Source organism: Macaca nemestrina, chromosome 13, assembly GCF_043159975.1.
Source record: "Macaca nemestrina isolate mMacNem1 chromosome 13, mMacNem.hap1, whole genome shotgun sequence".
In the NCBI taxonomy this organism is placed as follows: domain Eukaryota; kingdom Metazoa; phylum Chordata; class Mammalia; order Primates; family Cercopithecidae; genus Macaca; species Macaca nemestrina.
The window spans coordinates 28,636,035-28,661,239 of NC_092137.1; the positions used below are offsets into that span (position 1 = coordinate 28,636,035).

The 25,205-nt window shown below is 48.0% G+C and overlaps 1 protein-coding gene across 1 annotated transcript in view; it reads left to right on the plus strand.

The window, feature by feature from the left end:
* Nucleotides 1-15,829, plus strand: part of LOC105479730 (phospholipase B1) — a 149,822-nt gene extending 133,993 nt beyond the window's left edge. Inside the window, 7 exon segments of the mRNA XM_071076106.1 lie at nucleotides 1,228-1,293; nucleotides 1,754-1,845; nucleotides 3,200-3,278; nucleotides 4,638-4,742; nucleotides 5,528-5,623; nucleotides 13,530-13,604; nucleotides 15,432-15,829. Of these exon segments, the coding sequence (XP_070932207.1) occupies nucleotides 1,228-1,293; nucleotides 1,754-1,845; nucleotides 3,200-3,278; nucleotides 4,638-4,742; nucleotides 5,528-5,623; nucleotides 13,530-13,604; nucleotides 15,432-15,635 (717 nt within the window). The 3' untranslated portion in view covers nucleotides 15,636-15,829.
* The last annotated feature ends 9,376 nt before the right edge of the window (nucleotides 15,830-25,205 follow it).

Below are 25,205 nucleotides of genomic sequence, written 5' to 3' on the forward strand. Positions count from 1 at the left end.
GGGGAGACCTGGACCCCAGAGCTGCCCGTGGACACTGGCGTAGGGAAATGCCCTCTACTAGCCCCAGAATGTGTGTTCTTCATGGGAACAGTCAGGTTTATACTCCTGAGGGCATAGTTCAGTTGAAAGGGTTAGGATGCCACCACCAGGATTAACTCAGACTACTCAGACTGTTTTAAAAAGAAGGAAAGGGGGAAGGGCAGAAACTCTGGGAGACATGAGGTCCCCTCTCCTTTATTTTAACTCTTCGGCGTGGACTGTCTATCTTCTTGTTCCTTTCCCCTCCTTCCCAACTCCCAGTACCCCTTCTGGTAGCTGTGGGCAGAAACTCAGCAAGCAGCACTTGTTCTGTGCCCATCAGTGTGCTGGAATTGAGTGCACGGTATCTCACCCGGCCTCAGCTCTTTGTCTCCAGGAAAAATAATGGGCTGCCTGAGCTATCCCCTCCTGCCTGAGTGGTGCTGCTTCACGGGTGCCTCAACTCCCACTTCCTGCAGACATGCGTTCTTCCATGAGTATAAGAGCTTCAAGTCACCACCCACACCCCCGCTGGTATCAGCCTGGGACACCTTCTAAGGAGCCCAGAGCCACATCTAAAAATATAGGACCATCTCCCTCTGCTATAAAGCAAAGCCCTAAGATTCAGCCTGCAAGGACTTACTGAGCACCTACTATGTACCTCGTATGCATCACCCAGGATGCTATGGGCACACCTCTAAATCAGCCTCCTATTGGGGAGATGGTTCACAGGAAGAGAACCTTACACTGAGTCACAGGGGATAGAAGTTAGGGGAACACAGGAGAGCAAAACATTCCAGGCAGTGGGACCAGCATGGACCAAAAAGCCCAAAGGAAAAAGAAAGTGTGGCTACCTAGGGCACGGCAAGTGGCTGGAGAAGGCTGAGGTCAGATGACACATGGGACTGCCAAGAGCCAAGGCCGAAAACTGGCAGGACTCAGCACTGGCAGAGCCCACTGTTGGGTCTGAGATTATGTGGAACAGGGTGGGGGGTTGGGATTGTTCACGGCATCTAGTAGGGGACAAGGGATGATTTCTTACAGAGACTCAGTAGCAACAAGGACTGGGCTTCCCAGCCTGACCAGGACCACCAAAGCCCCTCTGTACCCACTCAGTCATTAGCCCAGGCCCCAGAGCCCTCCTATGCTCTTACCATTCTCTCAAAGCAGGCACCAAGGGCTAAAGAGAGTTCCCTTTTTTCCTTACAGGAGGCCCACTTGGCCACGGAGTATGTTCAGCACATCCAACAGGCCCTGGACATCCTCTCTCAGGAGGTAGGAGAGGGGTTGCGTGTTCCTGGGTCCCACCAGCCACCTCCCTGGGCTGCATCTAGGCAGGTTGTGTTCACTGAGATGCTCACTGAGCAGAGACCCGCCATGAGTGGGCACCTGGATGGTAGGGAGGGAGGTGGCTGTCAAGCTCCTCTGCAGGGGAAATCTCACTTGGCCAGAGACAGGCTTGTGTGGCAGCAATGAGCTTGCCTCGGCACCAGTCGGCCCAGGTTTGCATCTAGCACCGTGGCTTCAGGCAAGTGACCGCTCTGTGTCTCAGCTTCTCGATCTATAAAGCGGGGCCACTCAAGAAGATTCAGCGAGATAGTACAAGTCACATCCACCCTCTGGGCCTGTTTCTTCATTGGTAAAATTGGGGGGTGGGAACTGGACTGCAGATGACCCCCAGGTTCCTCCCGGCAGTAGCCAGTGCCTTAACAAAGCCACCCTCCGCTCCCTGCAGCTGCCAAGGGCTTTCGTCAACGTGGTGGAGGTCATGGAGCTGGCCAGCCTGTTCCAGGGCCAAGGCGGGAAATGTGCCATGCTGCCGGCTCAGTAAGTAGACAGGTCACCATCCCAAGGCAAGAGCACCTGGGGTGAGGAGGGCTTGCAGGCGTCAGAGAAGGAGACCAGTTGAGGCAGAGCCAGGCAGGCCTGCCAGAGGGCAGACATGGCTCAGGGGCTTGGACAACATCAGGAAGTACCTCTACATTTGTGAATGCCTACTGTATGCAAGACGCTTCATTTCTCTGGACCCCTGTTTGCTTTTCTGTAGAAGGAGACAGACCAAATGATCCTTAAGGCTCCCTGACATTGTCAGTGATTGCCAGGTCAAACCTCAGCATGTTGCTCCCTGTTGAGCAGCAGCATGGGGCCATGAGCTTTCAAGGCTGCTACCTCCGGCCTCAACTGCTCTGCCATTTAGGAGCCTTGGAACCTTGAACAAACCACATAACCTCTACGAGCCTCTGTGCTCCTCATCTGTAAAGTGGGGGAGATGGCACCTTCCCTGCAAGGTAGATGTGAGGGCAAGAGGAAACAATTAAGATACCCGGCCTACCGAGAGCAGGGTCTTAGGAAATAGCTCTTATTCCATCCTTAATGGGACCTGTCCTTGACAGTTGGGCTTGGAGGCAAGGTGCTGATGGGCAGGACAGGAGCTCCTGTCGGGGGCTGGAAGTTGCCATGTTCTGAGGGCAGAGGGCCTCCCAAAGTTTGAGTGAGTATTGCTATGAGAGAGGAGGTTCTCCAGGGAGCTGAGGAATCCTATACCTGGGCTCAAATGGATTTGCTGCAAAGGTGACCAGCTGGTTCCCATTCTTGCAGGGAACAGCTCCTCCAGAGTCTGTCTGTATCATGTTCCATGTTGTCAGGACTGCTTCTAGCCGGTGGCCCTCCCCAGCTTTCCACAGACTTCCCACACTGGAGCCCTGAGGGAGAGTCCTAAGCAGTTGCAGGAAGAGCTGAGAGGCCCCAGGAACATGAGGAGTGATTCCAAACCCAGGCACAGAGAGAGCCATTGTGGCTGGTTTCCTGAACTCCAGTCTCCTGCCCACCCAGTCCTGCTCTGGAGAAATCCCAGGCTGGTTTCCTAGGGCAGTTAAGGAGGAAGGGGAATAGGCGTCTGTCCACAAGAAGGTCCAGGCGCCAGGGGCCAGCTCTCCCACTTTCTCTATGAACAAGCATCCTCTGGACCTCAGGGCTCCTGAGTTAGCGTTCTGAACCTGGGTCTGAGTCTGTCAAAGGTGTACTGTGGGAATACTTGTGTGTCACCCCCTGCCCCAGGTAAGGCAGCACAGGCTGCAGGCCCCTGGGGTGGCAGCCTGCGCTGTGTGTCAGAGCCAGCCTCCCAGGAGGGCAGAGCCACGGTGCCCCAGGGAGCCTCAATACAAGACTCGCTGTCTCACAGGAACAACTGCACTTGCCTCAGACACTCTCAAAGCTCCCTGGAGAAGCAAGAACTGAAGAAAGTGAACTGGAACCTCCAAGTAAGCCCTGCAGCCCTTCTCCTACTGACCCAGCGGGGGGCCCTGTACTCCCTGAGCAAGGACTCGGAAATCGAATGCTCAGCAGGATTTGGCCAAGAGCAAGCCACTCCCTAAAAGCAGATCACAGCCCCTGAAATACTTATCCCTGCAAACTGAACACCAAGGCCAGGGAAAGGAATGAGAGACCCTAAAGTGGAAGCTGAGAGAATCCTCTCCTCCTAGCAGGCAGGCAGCAAGAGACTCCCAGAGTAGACTCCTTGTGGTGGGGCCCATTTTCCCCATGCAGAACCATGTGTAATAATTACTACTCACTTCCTCCCCTCCCTTCATTCAAAACAAAAGGCTTAGGCCCAGCACAATGGCTCATGCTGGGTGTCCCAGCTACTCAGGAGGCTGAGGTAGGAGGACAGCTTGAGCCCAGGAGTTGGAAGCTGCCATTAGCTATGATCATGCCATTGTACTGCTGCCTAGGCAACAGAGTGAGACCCTATCTCGAAAAGAGAAAAAGGCTTAACCCTGCCCTACTTACCTCTACCTCAAATTCTCCTCGCCCTCTCTCTACCCCCTTCCATCTCCCCACCTCCACTCCTGCTTATGTCTCTGCCTCTATTATTCCCTCTCAGGCTCAGGTAGCATTTCCATTCTGCAAACTGACCTGCCTTCATTCACAAGGCAAGTCTGCTTCCCTCCTCTGAGGAGCTTCCCCTGCCTGAACTTCACCCGCAGACATCTCCCCATATCACATTCAGTCTGTACTTGATGGGCCCTGAAAGCCCCAAATGGTCCTCATGTTTTCACATCTTGTCTTATGTTCCCAGATGGATGAGAAACTCCTTGAAGACAAGTACATCTAGTCTGTTCCTTTTATGTTCCATGCTTGGGTACTTAAATCCAGCCACCATGAACTCTCCTCCCCCAAAGTTCGCGAGCATTTTGGGAGCTGGTGTTGAGATGCTCCCCATCTGACCTGCAGCCCCATTTTCTAATTGACCTCTTCATGTAGTGAGCAGAGGAGGCCTTTGGCCCAGGCAATCTGGTCAGTGGCTCAGACCCAGCCTTGCAGGCAGAGGCTTTGGAATGGGACTGGGTGGAGCTGTGCGGATAGGGAGCTTCTACCACCAGGAGCTGCTGGGTTCAACTCATCTCTGAGCCTGAGAACCAGGATAGGGCCTTGAAATGCAGGTGCCCATGAATGGGTGGAGAATAAAAGCATGCATGCATCCCACTAGAGTAGGGCCTTAAAGTCACTGTCGTTTAGGGTGAGTTGACTCCTGTCACAACCAATCCAAGACAGCAGGACTGAACCCTGTCTGTGCAGCCTTGCCAAGAGGGTTGAGTAGCTTCTCTCTCCATCCCCAGAATGGCATCTCCAGTTTCTCCTACTGGCACCAATACACACAGCGTGAGGACTTCACAGTTGTGGTCCAGCCTTTCTTCCAAAACACACTCATACCACTGAACGAGGTGAGCCGCGGGCATTTCAGGGAGGCTCGTGTATGGAGGCCTTATCACAGACAATGGATGTACTTCTTTAAGTGGGCATTTTTTTTCACCATCTCTCTCCAAGAGGGCTCCTGAGGGTGGCTTTTTCCACATTACCTCCTTTTTGTGGGGGCTGGGCTGTGATTGGAACTCAGATGTAGTTGGAAAGGAAATCAATAGTGACTAAGCTCCCCAGGCCTGGCCCTGATATTTTCTGGATTGGGATAGAATGGAAAGCTTCCTAAAAATATTACTCTTTTCAACTATTAGGATAGGGGTGCTGCAAGAAAAGGGAGAGACTATGGGTGGGTCCAATTCATGTCTGTTTAAAAAGAAAATTCTGGCCGGGTGTAGTGGCTCATGCCTGTAATCTCAGCACTTTGGGAGGCCAAGGCAGGTGAATCATGACGTTAGGAGTTTGAGACCAGTCTGGCCAAAATGGTGAAACTCTGCCTCTACTAAAAATACAAAAAGTTAGCTGGGCGTCGTGGTGGGCGCCTATAATCCCAGCTACTCAGGAGGCAGAGACGGAGGTTGCAGTGAGCTGAGATCGTGCCACTGCTCTCCAGCTCAGCTGACAGTGCGAAACTCCGTCTCAAAAAAAAATTCCAAATTCTGGGAGTTTTTCCAGCAGTATCTGAGCCAGTTGGCAGGAGAGTTGGAAGGATGAAAGGAGACATGCCCAGGGCACCTGCTGGGAGCGGGATTGGGGCTCAGGTAGCAGAGCCCTTTCCCAGGACGGTAACCTCCTTGCCTTTTGGTTGCAGAGAGGGGACACTGACCTCACCTTCTTCTCCGAGGACTGTTTTCACTTCTCAGACCGTGGGCATGCCGAGATGGCCATTGCACTCTGGAACAACATGGTGAGCAGCCGAGGGCCTGGTGGGCCTTGTCAAGGGGAAATCCAAGGATATTGACTCTCTGTCTCACAATGGCAAACCTACTGGAGACATGGCTCCTTTCTCCCCAAAGCCCAAAATGGCAGCATACCTTTTTGGTCCTGATAGATTAATTCCAAAGGGAAAATACCCTATATTTATCCAACACCCTTTGAAAGTTACACACACACACACACACACACACACACCTTTATTCTTTGCGCCTTCAGCAATGCCCAGATACTGTGAGGGGATCCCTTTGTAATCAAATAGGTTGGCTGGATGAAAATACCGACTTCCACCTCTGACTGTGTGACTTTGGGCAAACGATCTCTCTGGCCACCTGTATCAACATCTATAAAACTGAAAACAAGACAGGTCTCAGAAAACGCACTGAGATCATGTGTACATGGCACCCAGCACAATAGCTGGCACTCGGCAAATGTCAGCACCATCAGCCTTCCAAGGACTCTGGGCTCAACTCATACCCAACTCATTTCTTTAAACATTGCAAAGTGGAGATCCACACAGCCTGTTTTCCCAGGCTGATACCTATTCCAGTCCTTTCTGATGGGGAGAAGGTACCTTATGAAATGAACATACAGACCAGGGGTCTCTCAGGGACACCTGGCTGGTGCTTCCACTCTTCCCTCTGTGGCTGGCCACCAACAACTGAATGGTGTCTGCACAGCACTTGGCCTGTCACCCCCAACAACTGAATCCTCTCGCACAGAGCAAATGAAATGCCTTCCCAACCCAATGGTTTCTTTTAATCCAGGCTCAGTGGGTAACACAATCCCCACCCCAACCTGTATGTTCCTTCCTTTGTCCTATGACAACTAAACAAGCTACATTCCAGCTCCTTTTATCACAGTTTCAGGCCCAGAGTGTCTCTGCCAACCACTGCTGTGCAAACATTCCCACCCCTGTCAGCTCATCCAGTGTGTCCAGCATCTCACTCGGCTGACTCACAATATTGACTTTCTCCTTAGCTACGCCATCTCTTCCTCTCTAGCAACCTCTTTTAAGAACAGCATGTAAACTGGCTTTATCTTTGGCCTAGTTAATGACACACTCAGCTTATGTTGACTTCCATTGTCCTGGGGTTTTCCTTCCATGGACATCACATATCTGCCCACTCCAAAAACCTCTGTTGTACTCTTCCAGCCCAAGACTCTGGATTGCAACCAAAATATCTGTGAGTTAGCCCCACAATTTTTAAATCAGTTGATATGGTATAATTCCTGTTTCTTTTGTGGACTTTGTTTTGAAGGCTAGTTGTCCTTCAGTGGCTGAATCATGTGACTTTATTCCTTTGTAAAAATCCTCCCAAAGAAAGGGTACCTATTCCCTGTTCCTTTTCCCCTGAGACCTCAAGGGAATCCACAGATTCCAAGAAGAGCCAAAGAGAGCTAAGCCCTTGGCCCTTCCTTCCCAGTTTTTTCATCAAGGTATGGCCTTCCTACCCAGGTGGAACTCCAAGTCTGCTTAAAGCTGGGACCCTTCAGGAATCTCCTGGGGCTGGACAGCCATAGTGATGGCTGGAACATGAAAAAGAGTCCATTGGTTTCTCTTCATGTGAATTAACAAAGTAGATCTGGCCAGGCACAGTGGCTCATGCCTGTAATCCCAGCAGTTTGGGAGGCTGAGGCAGGTGGATCACTTGAGCCCAGGAATTAGACACCAACCTGGGCAACACAGGGGAGATCCTATCTCTACCAAAAAAAAAAAAAAAAATCAAAATATTAGCCAGGTATGGTGGCACATGCCTGTAGTCCCAGCTGCTCAGAAGGCTGAAGTGAGAAGATCACTTGAGCATGGGAGGTCAAGGCTGCAGTGAGCCGAGATGGCACCACTGCACTCCAGCCTGGGGGACAGAGAGAGACCCTATCTCAGAAAACAAATAGAAAAGAAAAAAATATATATATGTAACTCTGGCCTTCTCTTCCAAAGCGGTTCAGTAGCTCTTCCCATTCACCCAGGTAAGAGGCCTTTATTTCATAAAGATAAGTGGGAGGAGTTTAGATATGAACACAAAACGTAAACACTGCACTGGAGCTATTGTGGAAACAAGACTGTCCATGGTTCCCCAGACATTATTATCTCAGCCGTAGCCCAAACTTCAAAATAACAAAAACAAAACTAAAGCCATCCAGGGGTTTCTTATCCTAGGCTCTATAATTTGGGGAAATAATTATACAGTCTAATGTTTTCATCCAAAGCCAATCTCAGACATAAAGCTATAGCATCATGCCAACTTTTCAGATCGGCTTCTGGCTGGAATTTCACCCCTAGAGTAACAGAAAATAAATAACAGACCATTAGAGCTGTAACAGACTGAGAGGTCATCTAGCCAGAACATTCTGTAACTAAAGTATAGAGACACGAAGCAGTTTGCCCAACGTAACACAGACTGTTCATGGCACAAGGAGGAATGAGAGTCCAGGTTTTCCTAGTCCTTTCCTGGCGACCTGGCCACACCACCACCCTCCCCGCTGCTCCCAACCTGCTAAGCACATATATACCCGGTGAATTCATGTCTCACAATTAGAGTCCTATGACATAGTGTCTGCAGGCTTTGGCTGATGTTCCCAGGATTCCCTACTGGGAAACAAAAAGCACTTTAAACTATTTCACCTCCCGCCTCTCCTTTCACGTCCTTCTCCAGACCTTTGCAAAGGCAAAGCCAGAAGCACCAGCAGCACCAGGGGCTGTTTTCCTCTTCCTCTGCCTTCTTTTGTCTTATCAAGAGTTTCTCTTTCCCGAGGCCTAGTCCTCTACTGCTGCCTGCTCCCTCTTCTGCAGAAATCCTGCTCTCAGCCAGTGTTTGAATCTCCCCAGGTGCTGGGTGACAGCTCCAGCCTCCTGACTGACATCCCTGTCTTCAGAGTTACAGCCCTTAGAATAGCAACTCTCAGCTCCAGCTGCATATTAGAATCAGTCAGGGACATGTATGTATGTATGTATGAATGAATGAATGAATGAATGAATGAATGACAGAGTCTCACTCTGTTGCCCAGGTTGGAGAGCAATGGCACGATCTCAGCTCACTGCAACCTCTGTCTCCTGGATTCAAGCGATTCTCCTGCCTCAGTCTCCCAAGTAGCTGGGATTACAGGTGCATGCCACTATGCCCAGCTAATTTTTGTATTTTTAATAGAGATAAGGTTTTGCCATGTTGGCCAGGCCAGGCTGGTCTTGAACTCCTGCCTTCAGGAGATCCACCCGCCTCGGCCTTCCAAAGTGCTGGGATTACAGGTGTGAGTCACTGCGCCCAGTCATCCAGGGACTTTTAAAAACAATCAGTGCCTATAACCACTTTGGAAAACTCTTTGGTCTATTTAATAACGCTGAACACATGTATTTCCTGTGATCCAATGGTTTTAATCCTAGGTATATCTCCAAAAGAAAGGTATATATGTGTCCACCAAAAGATATACACAAGAATATTCACAGCAGCACTATTTATAAACAGCTCCAAACTAGAAACTGCCCAAATGTCCACTGACAGTAGGATGGATGAATAAACTGTGGCACATTCATACTGAGGAATACCATACAGGTCTGACCGCATCTGTGACTTAAAAAAAAAAAAAAAAATCAAGCAGGGCGATGTGACACAGAGTGATGGCTGGGAAGAGGGAGGCCTCACTGAAGAAGTGACAGTTGAGCAAACTTAAACAACATACAATAATATCTATAAAGTTCGAAAGCAAGAAGCTTGGCATATGGGGTTAGTAGTCAGCATGATGGTGTAGAGACTCACTGGGGGATGAATGGTCCTGAAAGAAAGCGGAAAGGAGCTTCTGAGGACTCTAATAGTCTATTGCCTGAGTGGATGCTGGTATGTTCATTTTATCAAAACTTACACCTGTTGCTCACTTACGATTTGTACTAGTTTCTATGTGTATGTTAGCTTCAATTAAAAGTTTATTTGAGGCCAGGTGCAGTAGCTCACACCTGTAATCCCAGCACTTTGGGAGGCCGAGGCGGGCTGATCCCCTGAGGTCAGGAGTTTGAGACCAACCTAGCCAACACAGTGAAACCCCATCTCTACTAAAAATACAAAATTAGCCAAGCGTGGTGGCACCTGCCTATAATTCCAGCTACTTGGGAGGCTGAGACAGGAAAATCACTTGAACCTAGGAGGCGGGGGTTGCAGTGAGCCAAGATCACATCATTGCACTCCATCCTGAGTGACAAGAGTAAAAGTCTTCCTCAAATTAAAAAAAAAAAAAAAAAAAAAAAAAAAAAGTTTACTTGAAAAACAATATCAGTGCCTGACCGGGCTTATCCCCAGAGATTCTGACTTAATTGGTCTGGAGTGCGAGCTGGATTCAGTACTTTGTGAAAGCTCCTGAGATTATTTTAATGTGCAGGGTTTATGAACCACTGCCTTAGATCTGGTCCCTACAGAGAAATCAAGTAATCTGTATAAAAAAAAAAAACCTGACCCAGTCACTTCCGTGCTTTCAAACTTCCAAAGCCTCCCACCTCTGAAGGAGGCAGTCCAGGCCCCATTCCACAGCACACTAGGCCTCTGGGACTTGGCCTGATTCACCTGATTAACCTCTCTGGCTACCATTTCCACCAGCATCTGCCTCACATGTTGCAGTCTAGTGACTCCAGCAGCGTCCTGCACCACCCGTGGTGGTCCACACCTCTGCTCACTCTTGCTCTCCTCCTTCTCCTGGATTGCCCTTCCCCACTCCACCACTCAACTCAGGTGCCACCTCCTGCAGGAAGCCACCTCTGAATCTCCAGGACAGGCCAGTGGCCCACCTAGGTCCATTACACCCTGCCCAGTCCTGTCATTTGCTACGTGGTTGGTAGCCACAGTGCCTGGCTTAGGAAAGGTTGGTTCTAAGAAAAACAATTTCATTCCCTGTGACCAGCTCCAAGCCTTCCCCTGCCAAGCTTCTCCACTCAGATCTCTGTGACTTCAATTAATTCATCTATCCATCCATCCAACAAGAATTTACTGAGCACTGCTGTGTGCTAGGTACTGCTCCAGGTACTGAGGACTCAGCAGTGAAAAAAGATGACTCCTGCTGTCATGGGACATACAGGATAGTAGGGAAAAGACAGATAATCAACAAGGTCATTTCTGACCACATCTGTGGCTTAAGAAAAACTCAAGCAGGGCGATGTGACACAGAGTAATGGTGGGGGAGAGGGAGGCCTCCCTGAAGAAGTGACGTTGGATTGAGAAGTGCACGTCAAGAGGTTGCCAGGCAGAGGAAATAGGACCCATGTGGGCCTAGAGTCAAGAATGAGCTTGAAGTGTCTGAGGAACTTAAAGGCCAGTGTGACCAGAGGGAAGTGAACAAGGTCAAAGAGTTGGGCAGGGGCCAGGTCCCTGGATGCTTCTAAGCAGGAAGGGGATATGCTCTGGCTTACCCCCGGATCTGTGTACCCCTGGACTGGAAGAAAGCAAGGGTGGATCTGGAAAGACCACTAGGAGGCCGCTGGTGATGGGTGAGAGAGGAAGGGGGCTGAGACTAGGGTCAGGGCAGAGGAGGAGAGAAGCGGTGAGGTTTAGGATGTGTCGTGGGCTGGCGGATGGATGATGGGGAAGAGGAACAAGGATGACTTTTTGGTTTGGGGTCTAAGAAACTGGGTGGATGGTTGAGCAGGTAGAGAAGAATCAGCTTGGGAGGAAACAAACCAAGACTTCTGTTTTGGACATGGTGTGAACTGCTTTCCGGACATCCACATAGAGGTATCGGGATACAGAAGTCTAGAGCTCACAGAGGAAGTCAAGGCTGGAGATAGAAAAAAAAAAGTGGGGTTATTAGCATAGAGGGCCAACATGGTGAAACCGTGTCTCTACTGAAAGTACAAAAATTAGCCAGGCGTGGTTGCGTGCACCTGTAATCCCAGCTATTTAGGGAGGTTGAAGCCAGAGAATCGCTTGAACCCAGAGGCGGAGGTTGCAGTAAGCTGAGATTGTGCCATTGCACTCCAGCCTGGGTAAGACTCCATCTACAAAAAAAAAAAGAAAAAAAAAAAAAAAAAGCAACCACTACAGGATCAACTGAGAGCTCCTAGAGAAAGAATAGGTAGAAAAGAGTATAAGGCCAACTACCTAGCCCTGGGCATTCATTCCAGCTTTCAACTCCAGTGAGAGAGGAGGAGGAGAGTGTGGAGTTAGAAAGGAAATGAGAAACAATGCTGTGTCCAGAGAGCCAAGAGAAGTCAGTGTCGAGAAAGAGAGAGAGAGAGAGAGAGAACGCTGTCAACTTTGATGAATGCTCCTGAGAAGCCAAGCAAGATGAACACATACACACAGCAAAAACACCTTTGGCTCTACCTATATGGAGATCGTTGGTGGCCAGGGCCAGAGCTTCCATCCAGCGATGGAGACTGCAGACTGGCTGGAGTGAGCAGCAGAGAGAAGGCGAGATTAGGAAGTGCTGCCAGCACCTATAGAAAGCTCTTTCAGGAAGTTATGAGAAATAACAGCCAAGGTCACTGGAGGGGATGTGGATCAAAGAGAGAACAGGGGAAGGAGGGGAGATGTCAGAGCAGGTTGTGTACTATTGAGAAGGAACCAGTAGAAAGGGAGAAACTGACACATTCATCAGACCCTTGTAATCATGATCATCTTCTGTGTGAATTAGTTCCTGGGTTCCTGGAACAGCATTAGGAATCAGCCACCCTGATCTTTAGCATTTATTCTGTCACTGTTACGATAGGCTTGAGTTTACGATAGGCTTGCGTGTCCTCAGCTCTTAAGAAAGTGGAAATAATACTACCTTATGTATGTAAGCCACCCCGATCACACGTGCTTTCATGCCATTTTCTCATTTGATGCTCACAACAAACCAAGGTGTCAGGACAGGATGTCATGCCTGTCCCTAACCTCAGAGAAGTAGCCTTCCCAGCACTGCACAGCCCGTTACCAGCAGAGCCTGGATCCCAGCCCATTGTGCTCAGTCTAGTTACCCTGGCATCTCTCCCAGGAACAGAACTGCCCTCCCTCCTCCAATTGTGTCACTAAGGAACGGTGTAAAAGACTTTCAGACAACAGAAAGTGAGATCATGGGCCAGGTGTGGTCATGAGCTCAGATCGTGAACTTTCACCTCCCTCCTTGGCAATACCCTGTGGTCAGGAGCAGGCAGAATACACACAGAGTGGAGGCTAGATGTTCCAGACAGACTCTGAATAGGTGACAGTGGTAGGGGCTCATTCTTCTCAGTGCTGGCCACATGTTGGGCCTGGCTACTGGCTAAAAGATGCTGGGGAGGGGGATACAGCAGCTCCTAGCTCATCCTCAGAGGGTCCTGGGATCAAAAGTATTTACACCCAGGAATATTTCAAATAAATCTTTTCATCTATGTGGAAAACATACAAAGTGGCTCAAGTGAGAAACTCCGGTTTCCTAAGGTTGATAAGTCAAGTGTAGTAATGATGTCATTGTAACCAATATGTTTCCAAAGTTTCCTGAAATTGACTAGCCCCACGCACTTCGAGAAGTTGGTAAGTAGGATTGTCATCATTTTATAAAGTTGAGAACACGGTGTCTTACAATCACAGCCACTCACAAAGGAAGCCAGAGATGGCCCCAACCCTTCCAAAGACTCCCTGTGGACTCAGGACCAGTGGCCTCTCCTGGGCCTCGCTGTACCTGGCAAATCCAGGGGCACAGACTCAGGGTCCTGCCCTGCCGACAGAGGCTGCCTGGTCCCTCTGTGCTTCATACGTCAGCTCCCGCTCAGCCCCAGGCTAGTGGGTCCCTGCTGTAGGCCCAAAACCAGCCACTTTGCTGTTTTCTACCCCCCCCCCACCCCCTTCCCAAGGGAGGGGCTCTGGTGTGAGACACCCCCTCAGAGAGGAAAGTGTCTCCCAGCTTTGGAGAGAATCAAGCTGTCCTTTCTCTCTCTCCAGCTGGAACCAGTGGGCCGCAAGACTACCTCCAACAACTTCACCCACAGCCGAGCCAAACTCAAGTGCCCCTCTCCTGTGAGTAAACATCCCTCCTGCCCCAGGTGGAACAGAGGTGCCTGGGGTGGGGGTTGTCCTGTCCCCTAGAAGCACAAAGGAGTCCCCTGGGAGGCTCCCTCAAATGCAGCTTCACTCACTGCCATCTTCTCAAATCCCACCTGTCCCCACTGCCATGGAAACTTCTCAGGGTGTGGGCAGCCATGGAGTGAGGGGAGAGGACATTCAACAGCTCCAGCCGAAGTGAGGACAGTCAGGGAGGCAGATGAGCACTGGCGGGTGTCTGGGGTCACCCATTCCTTCTGAAAGCTCCGACACATCCTCAGTCTTAAAAGTGCATCAAGGCCAGGCATGGTGGCTCATGCCTGTGATCCCAGCACTTTGGGAGACCGAGGTGGGCAGATCACCTGAGGTCTGGGGTACAAGACCAGCCTCGCCAATATAGTTAAACCCCGTCTCTACTAAAAATACAAAAGTTAGCCGGGCATGGTGGCAGACGCCTGTAGTCCCAGCTACTCGAGAAGCTGAGGCAGGAGAATCACTTGAACCCAGGAGGCCGAGTTTGCAGTGAGCTGAGATCATGCCACTGCACTCCAGACTAACTGATTCAAAAATAAAAGTGCAGCAAGCAGCTCTCCCGTGCCAGGCAGTATACTAGGATCTGGGGATCGGCAGGCAAAGATAAAAAAGACTCAGTGTCTGTTCCTGGAGCCCGCAATGGTCTTCCTCCCTCACCACACCCACCGCCCTCGCCTGGCCCACCTTTGAAGCCTGTGACTTGTCTCCCCAACTCTCCTCTCCCTCTTGTTCATCCACCCTACACTTGCTGCCAGACGCAGATAGACCTTCCTGGAAATAACTTGCCCCATCAAGGCTGCTTGAAATCCTTGCCTGATCCCTACTGCCCATTGACCAGAGTCCAGAGGGAGGGTCACCTCCCTCCATTATACACATGCTACACTCCTGGCCAGTGGATCCATCCCCCAAGGATGGGAGTGCCCATGTCCAGGACTTTCCTTCTGCCATCTGCTCCTGGTGGTTCATCCTCCATCTGCCTATGAGAACATCTGCCTCCCTCCAGGCCCAGATGTTGCCTTCACTAAGCTACAGTTTCACCTCTTACCTACCATTTCTGTCTCCAGACACTCAACCATATGGGTCTCCTTTTCTATTTGTACCTCTCATAAGACACTGACCCAGTCTCCTTTATGATGTGATTGTTTCTGCACATCTCACCTTCCTCCTGGGCCGCAAGAAAAGATATCACATCTTAACCCTCATCACAGCTCCCAGCATGGGGGCTCCACACAGCAGGCACCCAATTCACATTCAGTGAGAGAAAGGAGAGTGGAGAGGGGTGTAGGAAGGCAGGAATGCACACTGTCTGCCCACATGCCTCCCCTCCCGGCCCTTCTGATTTGGGAATCTTTCATCTACTACAAAACCAACTGTCCTTCCGTGCTGCCCTTCCCTGATTTCTGGGTATGCTGGGATGGGAGAATGGGGACAGTTGTGACCAAGAAGAAGTAGAGGCAGGAGTTCTACAGGCTCCCCAAGGCTCTCTGCCACTGGTCACCTATCAGTTCTCAATCTTTCAAAATCAGGTTTGACAGCAAAGAAAATGCTGGTGAGAAACCAAAAGAAGGTTCTAACTGTGTGTTGACCTCTTTAGAGGCCCATCCCGCTAAAGAAGGTTTGGGCACAGCGTAAATGAGGGAGCTTTACAAAAGGGAAGTGCTGTGAAAACGTGCAGGGTTATCACAGCATCTCAGGGATGGGGACTAGGCAAGTCTTGGCTTGGTGATGGATGGTTCACCGAGGTCCTTTCCACTGCCACCCCCTCCACAGGAGAGCCCTTACCTCTACACCCTGCGGAATAGCCAGCTGCTCCCAGACCAGGCTGAAGAAGCCCCCAATGTGCTCTACTGGGCTGTGCCAGTGGCGGCGGGAGTCGGCCTTGTGGTCGGCGTCATCGGGACAGTGGTCTGGAGGTGCAGATGAGGTGGCCGGAGGGAAGATCCTCCAGTGAGCCTGCACACTGTGGCCCTCTAGGCCCAGGGGTGGGTCCTCCCTAGCCACTCTCCTCACTGCCCTCCGCCCCAGCCACTCCCAGCCACCAGGACATGCTTCGACACCTGGTGCCATAGGAAGCCCCAGGGGATAGTCACAACTTCTCGGGGCCTGGGCTTCTTCCAGGCCTATGCTCCTGGAAGGGGTATATTTAAATAAAGTTCAAAGCTGTTTTATTCCTGGGTTTGCCTGTGTGAAGCACTTGCCTTTCATCTCTTGTGCAGCCCAGGTGTGAGAACTGCCGCCTTTCGTGGCCTGCCTCCGGCAGGGCTGCCCAAGCCACGGCCAGTCAGAGCCCAAACTGCCTGCCACCACGAGCATATATCCTCAAATCACCAAACTCACTATTTCAAAGGCAGAAAAAACACTGGTCACCAGGTGGTGGCTGGAATTTTGGAGCTGGCTGGCCACCATTCAGTCCAATCCAACACATACTTATTAAGCAACTGTTTTGTGTCCAGGACAATGCAGAGCACTGAGGTGCCTCCTAGGCTGTGCATGTCACAGCCTGGCCGAGAAGTCAAACTCCTTCAGTAACCAAGAAGCCATGCAATGATGTGTAACTACTAGGGCATCAGTAGGTAAATGTGTCTCTTTGTTTTAAAGAATAGAAAGGGTTCTTCGGGGACAGTTTCTTGGGAGAGCGCAACTTTCACATGTCATTTTGAGAAAAAGGAAAAAAAATGATTGAGACACAAATACCTCCTATATCCTCAACCTGATTTTCTCAAGGTGCTAAATTTAGGAAAAAAAAATCCTATTTCTATATGACCAGGTTTCTGAGAGAAAGCTAGAGAGAGTCTGAAAATATAGGCTGCATTCACTGAGCCCCTGCTAGGGGCAAGGCCCCGCGCTGGAGGCCTTCCACAGATGGTGTCTTTTATTCTGCACAAAAGCCCAGGGAGCGGGTAAAGGGAAAAGCTTTGAAAATAGAAGTGATGGTTGCGCAACATTGTGAATGCACTAAAGGCCACGAATTGTTCCATTTAAAATGATTAATTGTGTATCATGTGAATTTCACTTCACCATAAAAGAATCCAGGGAGGTAGACATCATCTGCATTTTAAACCTCTCTCTGATCCTGAAGTCCGGGCTGACAAAGAGCCTGAGTCAGAATCCCGGATGCAACACTGAAATGTTGTGCCCTGAAGCTGCCTTCGCCAGCCTGAGCCCAGTTTCTCAGACTCCGCATCTGTAAAAATTGGAATAAGAGTACACATTTTGCTTATCTCACAGCACTGCTGAAAAGTAAGGAGCTGTGTGTAAACCTCTAACTCTAAAATGCTGCACAAATGAAAATGGCCTTTTTCCTCTGTGAAGACTTGGGATAAGGCCCAGACTGTTGGGGAAGATGTGAGACCCAGAGATGAGTTTGGGGAAATGGGGTAATAACATATGGGTGGAGACTGCCCGCCTTCCTCTCAGAGAGGTTCATCATCTTACCTCTTTCTGGCACAACAGAGAACCTGGAGGACCTACACCCAGTTCCATGTTCTTCTGGGCTTCAGTGTCTGTTTCTATACAATGGGAACAGCATGCGTTCCCCTACTTTTTCCTATAGACTGGAAAACGTGGTGACCGAGTCACACATCCCAGCTTATGCTCCTGGCTTAAGACAGTGTCCCAACAAAGGTAACCCTTAGGCTCCTGGTTTGAGACAGTGTAACGACAAAGGTAACCCTTACACTCCTGGCTTGAGACAGTGTAATGACAAAGGTAACATATGAAGTCTAGGAGTTCGCTTCACGGCCCCTCCCCTCCCCCAGCCCTTTTCTTTCTTGCAAGTTTCTATTCTTCCAGCAGCTCCTACTTCAAAGCTGCAAGGATCCATAACCACAGGCGCCCCTCATTTGGGTGTGGGGAGGGGAGGGTGTTGGAACTCACACTGCCAGAGTAATCCAGACTAAAACATCAACAAATGGTCCCAGCTGGTTCGCCAGAGAACACTTGGCAAAACAAAGAAATCCTTTCTGGAGCGACACAGACACAGCCACAAACCAGGCACCAGATTCCCAGCAAGTACGTGCTAAGAAGCCAAAAATTAAAAATACGTGAGAAGCGCCCACTTGAAACTGGTGGTATTACGTACATACACTGGCTGTGCGCCCTGTTGTTTTTCTGTAGGAAAATGTCCAGTCTAGCTAGGAGGGCACCCACAGCCACGCCATGAGCAAAGCCACCAAATCCTGAGGAAGCCACAGTCCATGGCACTCCCCATAGAGGCTTCTGAATTCAGAAAAGAAAGATTCGTGTGGCTTAAACCTGGTCCACGCCTTCCCAAAGGACATGGAACTCTGAGCTCTGAAAAGAGGGAGAATGGCTACCAAAAGGACTGGGGTTGTCCAGACTGGGGAAACTCTGTGTAGGTGGAGAGATGAGCATCGTGAATATGGGGGACCAGGAGGCGGCCAGGAAAAATAAGAATGGATGAGCTGGATATGGGTTAGAGGACGTGATGGAAAGGATGAGGAGTTGATAGCGATTACATTGTTGTGATAGTTGTGACATCAGGCTACACTTGACTAGCGAATATAAATGTTAGTGAGAAAAGATTTGTACAAAGAAAATGCTAATAAAAGTTGACATAAAGTGCTTATGCTGTGGTGGGCACCGTCGTGCACAATAATGAAACTTCACACATCCCTATTACCATTCCCTTTCTACAGAGAAGGAAACGAAGACTCAGGGAAGAAGTAACTGGCCCAGAGTTGTACTTTCATTACATAATGCGGCATTTGTCCAAATGAATACCGGAGCCCAGAGTAGGGTGGTAACCCAGAAAAATAAAACCACCACCAGTTCCAGCAGTGAATTGGGCCAAATTGCAAATAAATGTGGTATAAAAGAAAGACCTACGATGTCATGATGGCACCATTGTTCCTCTGCTTCCAACTGCTCTGAAAAACTCAGCTATCTCTAATCATCTATGATTTTTCTTTTTTCTTTTTTTTTTTTTTGAGATAGAGTCTGGCTCTGTGCCCCAGGCTGGAGTGCAGTGGTACGATCTCGGCTCACTGCAATCTCTGCCTCCCAGGTTGAAGCAATTCTCCTGCCTCAGCCTCCTGAGTAGCTGGGATTACAGGCATGCGCCACCTTGCCCAGCTAATTTTTGTATTTTTATTAGATACATCGTTTTGCCATGTTGGTCAGGCTAGTCTCAAACTCCTGACCCCAGGTGATCCACCTACCTTGGCCTCCCAAAGTGCTAGCATTACAGGGGTGAGCCACCGTGCCCAGCCAATAATCTATGATTTAAAACATTATGGGGACTAAGATTTCTTTTGCTAGTGTATGTGTGACATTATAGCACAAGCTTGTCCAACCCACAGCCCACATGCGGCCCAGGATGGCTTTGAATGCCACCCAACACAAATTTGTGAACTTTCTTAAAACATGTTGAGATTTGTGTGTGTGTGTGTTTCTTTTTTAGCTCCTCACCTATCTTTAGTGTTAGTGTATTTTATGTGTGGCCCAAGACAATTCTTCTTCTTCCAGTGTGGCCCAGAGAAGCCAAAAGATTGAATACCCTTGTTCTAGCAGCTAATAAATCATTTAGTTAGAAAAAAAAATCCCTGTGAGAATCAAATGTAATAACTAGCAAGATTAGACTTGCACATTTTACATAACAGCAACATTGAAAAAAAGACTATGTTTGGAAAGATAAAGACAAAAGGAATTTAAAACATGAGGCAAGAACACAATGTTATTTTTTAAAAATAAAGGCAGATTTATGAAAGAACTAAGTCCAGATAAAACTTCCAGAAATGAAATACATTGTTATTAGAGAGAAATAAACTTGAGTAAATGTGTTCAAATGACAGGCTGGGCCCTCAGTGAACCAACATTTGTGTGTTTATTGTATACCAGGTACTGGTTTTTAAGCAGTAAGTCTGTATTTTTTATTAATTCTCACAATAGCCCCTTGAAGTAGGTGCTGTTATAATCCTTACAGAGAAAATGAAGCATGTTCTGTATCTTTTCAGTCTTTTTGTAAGAATTAAATGAGATAAAAACAATACTCAAAAAATAGGTATTCAATAATTAGCTCTCTCTTTTCTATATCAGTATTAATTCCAATACAATATGATTCAGGGGCTTTGTAAAATAATCACAATAATTAAAATATACCTGGCACCTTACAGTTAACAAAACATTTTAATATGTTCTTATTTGATCCATACCACAAACTTGTAAGGTAAGCAAAGTACAGTACAGCAGTGCCTCCCCTTATTAGTGAGTGACACATTCTTTTTTTTTTTCCCCCTGAGAGAGTCTTGCTCTGTTGCCCAGGCTGGAGTGCAGTGGCACAATCTCAGCTCACTGTCATCTCCACCTCCCAGGCTCAAGCGATCTGCCTACCTCATCCTCCCAAGGAGCTGAGACTACAGGCGCACACCACCATGCCTAGCTAATTTTTCTATTTTTTGTAGAGACAGGGCTTCGACATGTTGCCCAAGCTGGTTTTGAACTCCTGAGTTCAGGTGAGCCACCAGCCTCGGCATCCCAAAGTGCTGGGATTATAGGTGTAACAGGCCACCGTGGTTGGCCTATTAGGGGATACATTCTAAGAACCCCGTGGCTCACTGGATGCCTGAAACCATGGATAGTGCTGAACTATATATACAATGCTTTTTCCTATACATACACACCTATAAGGTTTAATTTGTAACTTGAGATGAACAACAATAAAAGAATTATGATATACCATAAAAATTATGTGAACGTGGTCTCTCTCGCCTCCTCACCCTTCTTGTGTTGATGTTGATGTGAGATGGTACCATGACTACAGGATGAGATGAAGTGAGGGGAATGAGGTTAGGCTACTATTGACTTTCTGACCTTGAGGAACTGAAACCACAGAAACTAAATCGTAGATAAGGAGGGGTGACTATATCTTTAAGAAAATGTATCTCAAACTTAGAAATAAGTGACCACATGTCCTGTCAATGTTATTTAACCATATTCTAAGAAATATTTAGTTATATAGACTGCACCTGTGTTTGACTTTGCCATTTATGACTATTTAATTAGAGCCTGAACACTATGAAGTTATGTTGACTTGTGGATTTCTGACGGGCAAAAAAAGATAACCTCAGGGTTATGGTTTTATGCCTCTATAGCACATTAACCAGTTTTGTATCTATTAGCAAAAGTATTTTAGCTTGCCAGGGCTTAGCAAAAGCATGACACTCCATTGCTCCACTCCCACCACTCCCATCTTGGTGCAGTGCTCAGAAGACACCGAATAAGTCACTCTAAGCTCGATCCACTGTTCTGGCAACTGGCACTGTGACATAGCAAGAGCCTGTCTGCCATCTCGGAGAGACCTAGAGTCTACTACTATTGGACCCTGGCTACGTCATCCAGCAAGAAGTATGCTGCTGTCAGAACTATTTCCAACAGTGCTCAGGGGAGTAGACACAGAAAAGAAAGTGAGGAGGATGAAAAGGAGAGGAAATTAAGGAATCCCCTAAATATTCCAGTGTTTTAGTCATTTGAATTTTATTTTTTATGGTCAATTAAGATCTGAAATACAATCAACCTCAATGACTGAAGAATCCGCACTCCTCAGGGAGTAGGGGATAAGATGGGAGTGAGAAAAATGATTCTAATCCTGAGTAATTAGGAATGACCCTATTGCTTCAGCTGTAACAAAATGGGATCATGCCTCCCCAAAAGGCTGTCTGTGGATTAAATGAGAAAGTGTGTGAAAGTGTCTGGCATAGAGCAGGTGCTTGATAAGTGAAGCTGTAGTTATTCTCATTCCCCGTGTGCAAGCCCGGGCTGGAAGTGTGTCCATTAGACCTGCCAACCCGCACCCCCTCCCCACCATGCTCCACCACACATCACCCACCTGGGTTCTCCAGACACTTTCATCCAAAGCCTGGAAGAAAAGTATTAGCCTTATGCTTCTGCCTACAGGGAGGTCCCTCTGTTAGGTGGAACAACTAAGGCTGCAACTCTGGGTCCCACACTCCATGATGGGCACAGCGCCCACACAGCCTGCCTCTGACTGCTCTTTCAAGCATTGTTAAAATTCTATTCTGAGTTATCTGTCTTCACTAATGTCCCAAAAAGTCAACGAAAGCACCTGACAGTACAGCCTCCATGCGCTAGCATCTTGGGTGGGCCCTAAACTTCAGGAACATCTCAGCATCCAGGAATAAAGGAAGGGCAGGCTCCTAACCCCCCCCAAACCCCAAATCACCGTGGGAGGCAAATGCCTTCTCTGCCACTTCTGCCAGGGGACTTTGTAACACAATTATTCAGTCTGGTCTGAGGTTAAATTCATTTCTAGACTTGATTTCAAATGTGGCAGTGGGCCTGAGGTCTGCTACCAGCTGGAACAAGCCCCCCAAGCCAGGCCCTGTCAGGAATACCCCATCCTGACCCAGACCTAGAACTGGTGGTGGAATTTGTGGGGTCTAGTGCAAAGTTAAAATATAGGGCCCCTTGTTGAAAAATGATGAATTTTAAGACAGCAACAGCAGAGCATTAAACCAAGCAGGAGGCCCTTCTGAACGTGGGTCCCTGTGTGACTCATGGGTCACACACCCACGACGCTGGCCCTGCCTGAACCATTTGATTCTCTGTGCTCTTCAAAAGCTGGAGTGACAGGCCATGCACCTCTGTCCTCTCTCTGTGGGCAGAAAAAGGGAGGAGGCCAAGAGATCTCAACCAGCTAGAGAGGAAGGTGGAATGGCCCCATGGCAATGCCTGCAGGGCAACTTGGTTTTTTCCACTTGCTGGGAAAACTGCTCAGAGCATGTCTCCTGTGACCAGAGGATGGATGATAACGTCATTATATATGAAAGCTCAATTATGACCTTTCTTTTCCGGTTCTAGTTCTGCAACTCATTTTACACAGCAGGGCACATGATCAGGATCGCTTTGGGTCTGAAATCCCCTAGGGAGACACACACAGTTTCCCAAATTGTCCCCAGGGCAGCCTTCCTTTCAGAAGGCACCACAGGTGCCTGTGAAATCAACCCCACTGGCATCCTAAGGCTGACTTCTACCTCACGAGGCTGGTGTGAGAATTTGGGGTGGTCCTGGGTGTAGAGGCCAGGGCACTGCCTGGCTCATCATCAGCCCTCAGTAAGTTTAGATATTATTAGCGTTAGTCATAAATGCCTCTTCTGTTTTCATATTTTTTATTGCTTTTGTTATTCTGCCAGATGATTGATTCAGTATTTCCCCCACCCCAAATGGATATTTATGTTGTTCCTATGCCAGGAATACCTTTTCCCCTATACACCTCCATTCCTTCAGTCAGTCACTCAGCCAACACGGCTGAGCCTCCTGATGTGTCTCCTGGGCAGGCCATGAGGAAACCTGGACGACTGCCTGCAAGGTTTCACAGTCTGTGCAGGGATCACCACTTTGACAATGTACCTGTACCCACAAAAAATGTTAGCACATGCACATCAATATAGAGATTTATTTACAAGTTTTAGACACAGTTGTCCTTCCATATCCATGGGGATTCATTCTAGGATCCTCTGAGGGTACCAAAATTCATAGCTGCTCAAGTCCCTGATATAAAATAGCACAGTATTTGCATATAACCTATGTACATCATCCTGTATACTATTTTTTTTCTTTTTTCTTTTTTGAGATGGAGTCTTCACTCTTATTACCTAGGCTAGAGTGCAGTGGCACAACCTCAGCTCCCGGGTTCAACCAATTCTCCTGCCTCAGCCTCCTGAGTAGCTGGGATTACTGGGATTACAGGCGCACACCACCACACCTGGCTAATTATTGTAGTTTTAGTAGAGACAGGGTTTAACCATGTTGGCCAGGCTGGTCTCGAACTCCTGACCTCAAGTGATCCACCTGCCTCAGCCTCCCAAAGTGCTGGGATTACAGGTGTGCCTGTATACCTTAAATCACCTCTAGATTACTTATAATGCCTAATACAATGTGTTATGTAAATGTTGTTATACTGTATTGTTTAGAAAATAATGGCAAGGAAAAAGTCTCTTCATGTTCAGTACAGACACAATTTCTTTTCCAAATATTTTCAATTCAAGACTGATTGAATCTACAGATGCAAAACCCATAGATATGGAGGGTCCACAATATGCAGGTATTACTATATACACATATAATTTACATACTATATAAATCACAAAACAATCACCAAATAAAAATTGTAAAGAACAAGATTAAGATGAAGTAAGCATTTTGCTTTTGCTAAAATAGTAATATGTTATAAGGCCAAGTATTTTGAGTGAATGTTTCACTAGTTTTTTTTTTTTTTTTTGAGACAGAGTCTCGCTCTGCCGCCCAGGCTGGAGTGCAGTGGCGTGATCTTGGCTCACTGCAAGCTCCGCCTCCCAGGTTCACACCATTCTCCTGCCTCAGCCTCCCGAGTAGCTGGGACTACAGGCGCCCGCCACCTCGCCTGGCTAGTTTTTTTGTATTTTTTAGTAGAGACGGGGTTTCACCGTGTCAGCCAGGATGGTCTCGATCTCCTGACCTCGTGATCCGCCCGTCTCGGCCTCCCAAAGTGCTGGGATTACAGGCTTGAGCCACCGTGCCCAGCCATGTTTCACTATTTTTAAAATCTTGATTTAAAACATCATTAGTTTTACTTGTAAGGTTCCTTACAAAGATGAGTAACTCGAAATGGAAGATCCCTCTTCTTGGTTGTATTACATAAATAATGATTCTCATTCAACTATAGAAAGATTTCTGTTAAAATGTCACCAATAGACTACCCTTCTCCCTGATGTCTTTTTTTTCCCCTCTCCAAGACAGAGTCTTGCTCTGTCACCCAGGCTGGAGTGCAATGGTGCAACCTCGGCTCACTGCAACCTCTGCCTCCTGGGTTTAAGCGATTCTTCTGCCTCAGCCTCCCAAGTACCTGGGATTACAGGCACACACCACCACGCCTGGCTAATTTTTTGTATTTTTAGTAGTGACAAGGTATCACCATATTGGCCAGGCTGGTCACGAACTCCTGACCTCATGATCCACCCGCCTTGGCCTCCCAAAGTGTTAGGATTACAGGCGTGAGCCACCCCATCTGGCTTATGTCAATCATTATTGAGGAGGATGGCAACCTAACTGAAAGGTGTTCTTTTTATTTATTTTAATACTTATGTTTTGGGTTTTTTTTTTTAAATTTGTATTCTTTCTCTGGAAGAGAAGCTGCTCCATTTTTTGCAAATGAGTTCAAACCCCACTGATACTCTTCATTTTGAAATGTTTAGAGAGAGTTTAAAAAGTCTACTTCCAGACTTTTTTAATGTACATAGATATGAGACATGATATACTTGGGGCTCATTTTTATCTACAGCATCACGTAACCGTGGCAACATTTCCAAACATTTATTTCAAAAATCAACTTTCCCCCGACCTTTTTAAAAAATTGCCACGTCCCACACTGCATGTAACTTTCAAAAAACAATTATGTCCTCTCCTTTTACTATGAAGTCGGTATATTTTTTCTAAAACATTTGTTAGGTAACATATTACTGACAACCAATTGTCATCACAGAACAGTTCAGCAAGTTTGAACAGCTGTCTATTGATTTAAAATGCAGA